A 7,514-nucleotide genomic window follows, 5' to 3' on the forward strand; every position below is an offset into this window, starting at 1 on the left:
GTTTCACATGAAAACAACTTAAGTGAATATAGCCAATTACTTTGCTCCCCTGAGCCTCATGTCTTGTTTTCTTTTAAAAGCTTGATCCTCCTTCCATCCTAACTTCCACAGGCCAAATTCCAAAGGCCTTCACTTGGGATCTTACCTGAGGCCAAACTGAATTTATCCTCAAAATGTAAACCTAGGGTATGTCCTTGGAAAGCAGAAACAGACCATGTGGGCCAAAGGAAACACGGCTGTTTCATGATCTTGGATTCATCACACTATTCAAAGAGGCCCCACAGAAGAAGGTGGAAGAAAAGGGCCCCCAAAAGACCAGTTAAACAAGAGACAAATAACCAGCCAAGATATTCCTTGATAAGATCCTTAAAAATTATCTTTAATTGATGCCAAATATGAACAGATCATAAAGTGACAGAAGCAAGTAAAATTGCATAGATGAAAACTATGCGCATCAATTAGGTTCTCAATTCATAACATTCAATGTCCTTGATCTGACATATTACACAGTTAGAGAAGGGAAAATGCACAGTAGGTGAAGATGAGACATGTCCTTAACTCAAGGTGGAAGCAACTGGCAAACTCAAGAAATAAAACAGCGCTTTTTCAGCTTAAATGGTTTGTTGTCCTGAGGGTGCACTTTAAATTAATACTACTCAATTTTTATTTTTAACCTCAGTAATGCTTTATCTTTACTATTAGAGGCGTGTCACATGGAGTCCATGTGGTCTACTTACGGCTGCTGCATAAGCAGTCCCAAAACAGTGCACTGAAGAGAAGAAAGGTGCTTCTGCAAGGTTTGGAGAGGAGACAACTTTGACCTGGAATATTTTACAAGAGATCTCTTGTTTTCTTTTCTTTTCTTTCCATACACCATTTCTTCTTCTTTTCTGATTGTGGTACAAAAGTTTTCTATATTCTTTGAAGTTTCATGTCATAAAAAGTAAACTCCTAGCTAGCTCCTAAATGAAAATCACTGTGACTAGGGTTCATCTCCTTAAAGCTAATAGCCCTGAGGTCAGCAGGGCCTCACCCCTCACATACATGCTAGACTTCCCAAGAAAGCCCAAGGTCATTTTGCCTGAGCAAAGAGGCTGGCATTTAATCCCAAGGCTTCTAAACTTTACATCTATACCCTGAATTAGTTTTCACAGTGACCCAAGGTAATGGAACAGTTTTGGTTAACAATTTAGCTCCTGTTTTGTTCTTTACAAAAATGGTAAGTAACATACATTCTTTTAAGGTTTACCTGAGTCATGCTAGACATGTTCACATATACCCTGAAGTTCCATGATATAAATACAAGTAATAATGTGCCACATGGTGGATGAGAGATCACCTCCTGAGATCACAGTTCAACTTGGGTTGTGTCTGGTCTTAAAATATTAGTTTGTTTGTCTTCTTAAAATGAACATAAACATCAAAAGACTTCATTCTTGCTTGGAGAAGCCTGAAGATAACATGCTTGTTTGGCAGTTTATATTCTTTCTAACAATTTTATACTATGGATGGTTACCACCCACCAATTCTCACCACCCCAGGAATAAGTCATTCCTGGAAGAAAATGGGAAAGTGCCTTCTGCTAATGTTCTTTCTCCTTTCTATTCAATCCAATCTACCAAACTAAGAATTAAAATGGAAAATTGTTTAAAAGCATGTGTTTTGAGGTCTCCTATATTAAATGGGAGGGCTAGGAAACTATTTTTATTCACTTTTAGATGGTAACTAATTTGAAAAATGTGTCACTATACACAACATGAAGAAGGCCCTTTATAGACTAAAACCAAATATCTACTTAAAAAATGTACTCCTCATTTACCACTTACATGTATTTTTTTTTTTTTTTAATTCTCAAGCGAGTGAGGATTATGATACCATCTGTGCTTTAGGTCCACCATAGTTGAATCTAAACCTGCCCTACAGTTCCATTTCAGGGACATGGCTGCTCACTGGCCAGAATCCTGGAGAAGAACTTGCTATTGGTTTATCTGATTTTGCTAACCCACGAACACACTCCCAATGAATTCATATAACTGAAAATCAGAACTCAAGTCTCCAGGGGATGCAAGGGGAGTTGTGCACGAATGGGCAAAGGGAGATGCAAAAGCATAAAGTTTTCCTGGAGAGAATTTGTCTTCTAGAAATCTGAGGACAGTGGAAATTAATGTCTTTGGTCTCTCTGATTCAGGTCACTTCAGGTGAGTTAACCACTTCAGAGATTCTGGGATGGCTAACAGCCCTGGGGTGACCAACCCTTCCATTCCCACCCTATTGAACTAGGGCCCCAGCAGGCTGGAAGAGCAGAGTTATGGCTATCAGCACATCAGAAGTCTTCTCCTTCTGGAGAAAACACATAGTCGGGACATGAGCTGTTAGAGCTCAGTGCCTAGGAAGGAGAAGAAAAGGTAAAAAGGCTGCTAAAATAAATATGAAAAAGTAAACCAAAAAACAGTCATCCCTTAATAGGCAGTTTCGTTAAGTGCACCTTCAGGTCTACAAAGACATTTCAACACAGTGCGAGGGGTAAGAGCTTGGTCAATCATCGCATGCCTATGCTACACAGATACTTCCTGTACTCCATTCTTAATGAATTCATTGCAATGAGCTACAGATGAGCTAAGCAGCATTCATTTTCCTCACACCATCCCAAACTCATAACAACAACTCATCCCCAGTCCCAGGCTGACAGGTTCACCGCATGCAGCACTTTTTTCTATATGACATGCAGAAGAATCAACCAGTCCAGGGTGTAACCACCGTAAGCATACCACGTAGCCAAAGTCAGTCTTGGTCCCATTTTCTCATCCGTTAACCCAACCATCCCACAGTACTGAGTGGATTATTGCTGTTGACAGAGTGCGGTGTTTCACGTTCTGTGTGCACTAGGCCTCAAAGTCAAAACGAAAGATCAAGACATCCCCGGGAGCGGGGGGAGGTTGGCATTTTTTTCCTAATTGGGGATTTTTAAGCAAGTAGGAAAGGAATCACCAGAATGAGTTAAGGTTCAGACGAGAAGGGAGACACCACATGGGAGGGTTTAATGCCCTGTAGTCGGGTGCTGTGCAGTTCTTGGCCCCTCATCTTCCACAATGTGTGTTGTGTTCGTGTTACAGATTCACAGAAGTCGCATAGGAAAATAAGATGTCCATGTTCTTTCTTTCAATTGAGTTAGCCAGAATGGTGTAACTCGAGTTTCTAGGGTGAGTGCCTCACTGCTAGTTCTAGGACAGGATAGGGGAAAGGGGTGGGAGAAACAGGACAGAGTTTCAGAAGAAGCTGGGCCAGAATGTCAGGTAACAGGCAGCCACATGCTAAGTGCACAATGAAGATTCCCCACCTCAGAGTCCTTAAAAAGGCTGTGAGTGCTTCTCCACGGGTGGACAGCTGCCGAGCTCCAGACGCTTGTGTTCCGTGGCTCTCTTTCAGCCGGGAACGGGGTCCCCACCATTCTCTGGGCTGGGTGACTGGGGCAGCGGAAGCTAGATGCTCAGTCTGTGAAGTGACTACCAGGTGGGAAGATCATAGGAGCATCATAGGACATATCTGAAGGGGTAGACCAGGAGGGACAACCTAGGAAAGGTTATTATGAACTGAGTGTTCCCATATCCACAATGATGCCTGAAAAGATTGGACCATCAGCGAGATTTGCAAAGTGCTGTGCTAACAGAGAAAGAATAAGGAAAGGTGCCAGGAACACTACACTGGACGTGAGGAAGTCTTGTCTGTCCAAAGTGGCCCTCGATAGGAAACACATTCCCAAAGAGTTTATCTTGGCTTCTGGTAGAGAAGAGGAAAAAACAAATTCACAGTTCGTGACCAGTTCAAAGATGGGTCTCAGTTCACATCCAGTGTCAGGCTGTCAAAGGGACCAACGCCAGTAGGTGGCCAGAGAGGCAGCACCCTTGTGGGTCTCTCCTCTCCAGGGTTTAGGGTGGTGTGGTCTTCTCACAGTGGTGAAATGAGAGCGTGAGAATGGAAAAAGAAAAAGCAAAAGATCTGTGCCCCAACCCTTCCCCACTTTTGTTACCTAACTTCTCAGCTGTGTTAAGGAGGCACTTTCTGCAGTTCACTGTGGGTACAGGATAAAGGCACTAAGCAACTATTAAATCAATTGGTTTAGTTTCTTCAGGGAGCCTCAAGGGGAGGGCTGAAGTCTCTACAGACTTCAAATCATGACTGCAAAGAAAAAAAATTCAGCTCTGCTTTGGATGCACACAATAGAGAAACATTTTCATTTATATCCTAAGAATGCACCAAAAAACATGCAGGATTGCACCTTTTTTTGTTTGTTTGTTTTGCTTGTGTTTGTCTTCAGCTAGAAGGAATATTTGTTCTTAGGTGTTGCTATATATACCTTGATGACTTATTTAATTTTTCACGTAACTTCCCTTTAAGGGATGGGCATATTGGTCCTTTCTCCGCCTACACCTGCACAAAAACCTGGTATTTCCCTGAGCAAAGGCAGGAAAATTGACTGAGTGTCCCCACCCCCACCCCCATAATTTCTATTGGGCCTTTCATCCCACAGACTTGTAATTTTTATTACTTTTTAAATTTTTATTACTGAAATCATGCATTAATTAATTCAAGGTACATCTTAGTCAAATAGGTCATAATGCTGAATAAGAGAACATGCTTTGAGCTCCAAAAAGTTATTGTTCCCATCTGACTAACATATGCACTTAAATACAGTACTTTATTTACTAATAAAATAGTTAATAAATGGAGGAGTGCACTTTTGGTGAATGCAAATGAAAAAGGATCTATTTTCAGAAGAATCAATTTCAACTTAAGCTTATGCCCTATTGTCTGGGTTAACTTCTCAGCATGCGATTGTAAAATAAATTGTATCAGATTCAAACATGCTTACATTTAACTTCATTTGTGCTCTCTTGCAATAAGGAAACTAAGGTTTTACATCCAGTTCTGAAAGCCAGGGATCAGAGTGCAGGTCTGGTGAGAAAAGACCTGTATTTGGCTCATCTGCAGTTGAGAAAATTTAGCAGCACCGCAGATGAATCAATTAAGTTAATTCAGTTATCTTTTTATTAGAGAATAATCTAAATTAGAAAGAGAATGAGCCCAGGGGGAAATCCCTACAGAGCAGGACCAGTATCAGATTTATAAGGTGCTTTGTGAACCAGTCTTAAGTAATTTTCTTTTCAGTCTTAAGGAGTTTTCTTTTTTCACCTTGTAATATGGAGTTCAGTTGATCAAAATAAAAATATCTGTTCATTGCCCATTTTGGCTGGTCTATCATCTTACAGATAATACATCTGATGCACTGTCTTCAGTGTGCTATGCAGTTTGCAAAGATTTTTCTTTTACTGGAGTCCCATGCAAATTTTAATTTTATATTTCTAAGTGATCATCTGGTTTTGAGTTTTTAAAAAAGTTACAGAAGTCAAAGGATTAAAAATGTTTCAGTTTGGGGAAGCATGTGATTCTTATTTCACCTAGACTAGTTCATGGACTGAATCTTTTTAAGCCAGTTTTAGAAAATACTCTCTCTTTTCCCATTTTTTTAATAACAGGAAAATAGTTTATTTTGTCATGGATCTTGAAAGCTTCTGGTTCACCACCCCCAAAATCCTCAATGCCACAATGCATTGACAGTTAGATAGAGCATTAGAAGTCTACTTAGTAAAGTATCTACAAAGTGTAACATGAGTCACTAGGTTTTCTGTTTTGTTTTTTTAAGTCTTTTGAGCTGCTAAGTGGGCTTGTTTGCTTGCTTTTGTTTTTTAAACATCGGTCAGTAACTTGCTCTTATTAACGCAGTTTTGGTTAGCTGTGGTGCAATTGCCAGTTCTGATATTGACCTGTCTATAATGGGCTATGCTATTATTCATATCCTCTTCGATCTCCATGTACTCAGACTTGCTCATAGTAGAGGAACTGCGGCGACTGAGGTCACTGTCAGAGGCTAAGTTAGGGGAACTGACGTGGAGCAACTGAGCCTGCTCTTCCCCCTCAGTTTCTCGGTGGTAGAAATAGTTGAAATTGGACACAATGACAGGTACGGGCAGGGCAATTGTCAGCACACCAGCGATGGCACACAAGGAGCCCACGATCTTGCCTCCAATTGTCACAGGGTACATGTCACCGTATCCTACAGTGGTCATGGACACCACCGCCCACCAGAAAGCATCGGGGATACTGGAGAAGTGCGACTCAGCTTCTTCCGCCTCGGCAAAGTACACTGCACTAGAAAACAGGATGACCCCGATGAAGAGGAAAAAGATGAGCAGCCCTAGCTCTCTCATACTAGCTTTGAGGGTCTGGCCCAGGATCTGGAGGCCCTTAGAGTGGCGGGAGAGCTTGAAGATTCTAAAAACCCTTACCAAGCGGATGACCCTGAGGATGGCCAGCGACGTGGCCTGCTCGCCCTTCTGGTTTCCTTCCTGCTCAGCTATCTCGGTGCCTAAGGTGATGAAATAAGGAATGATGGCCACAATGTCGATGAAGTTCATGATGTTTTTGAAGAAGTCCGTCTTGCTGGGGCAGGCAAAGAAGCGCACCACCAGCTCGAAGGAGAACCAGATGATGCACAAGGTTTCCACAATGAAGAACGGGTCCGTGAAGATGTTGGAATTGTAGATGACCGTGGTGTTGTCGATGCGGTGGACGGTGCCCGTGAAGTCCTTGTCATCCTTCAGCTCGGGGAGTGTCTCCAGGCAAAAGATGACGATGGAGATGAGGATGACCATGACAGAGACGATGGCGATGACCCTGGCGGGCCCCGAGCTCTCCGGGTACTCGAAGAGCAGCCACACTTGGCGCTGGTACTCCTTCTCGGGCAGAGGGCGCTCCTCCTCCTTGATGAAGCCCTCGTCCTCCCGGAACTTCTCCATGGCCTCCTCGCCCAACTCGTAAAACTTGATCTCCTCGGAGAACATGTCCAGGGGCACGTTGACGGGCCTCCGCAGGCGGCCCCCCGACTGGTAGTAGTAGAGGATGGCGTCGAAGCTGGGCCGGTTGCGGTCGAAGAAGTACTCGTTCCTCAGGGGGTCGAAGTAGCGCATGCGTTTCTTAGGGTTGCCCAGCAGCGTGTTGGGGAACTGCGCCAGGGTTTTGAGCTGCGTCTCGAAGCGCAGCCCGGAGATGTTGATAACCACGCGTTCGCAGCACTCGTGGTCGTCGTGGTCGGCCTGCCGGGGGTAGCTGCCATCCTGCGGGTGGCCCGGGGCGGCCGAAGCCTCGTCCACGTTCTCCCCAGACATCACCGTCATGGTGGAAGTCGAGCGCGGGGGGTGGGAGGCCAGGAGAGAGCCCGGGGTGGGAAAGAGCCAGGAGCCAGGGGTGGGGGGGACCCAAGCGGCCCCCCCACCGGAGTGCGCGTCTCCCTCACGCCCAGGGGGAGGGGCTTCAAAACGAGCAGGTACGGAGATCTGCGACTTCGCCTCTCGCTGCCTTCCCCTCCACCCTGCTTTTGACTCAATTTGGAATCCCCCTTGCCTCCTGGCCGGTGCAGCTTTTTGCCGAGGGTTGGATTTGGGTTGGGGGTTTGTTGG

At 44.3% G+C, this 7,514-nt stretch overlaps 1 protein-coding gene across 1 annotated transcript; it reads right to left on the reverse strand.

Annotated features, from left to right (window-relative positions):
- Nucleotides 1-358: 358 nt before the first annotated feature.
- On the reverse strand, nt 359-7,499 carry KCNA1 (potassium voltage-gated channel subfamily A member 1). Its single transcript, XM_017546171.2, has one exon. It carries the CDS (start codon nt 7,230-7,232, stop codon nt 5,745-5,747), a length of 1,488 nt encoding a protein of 495 aa, XP_017401660.1. The 5' UTR covers nt 7,233-7,499; the 3' UTR covers nt 359-5,744.
- Nucleotides 7,500-7,514: the final 15 nt, after the last annotated feature.

This window comes from Cebus imitator, unplaced genomic scaffold, assembly GCF_001604975.1.
Source record: "Cebus imitator isolate Cc_AM_T3 unplaced genomic scaffold, Cebus_imitator-1.0 Scaffold187, whole genome shotgun sequence".
NCBI lineage: Eukaryota > Metazoa > Chordata > Mammalia > Primates > Cebidae > Cebus > Cebus imitator.

Excerpts from the sequence above, each read along its gene's own strand:
- KCNA1 (XM_017546171.2), bottom strand. The coding sequence starts at position 7,232 with ATGACGGTGATGTCTGGGGAGAACGTGGACGAGGCTTCGGCCGCCCCG.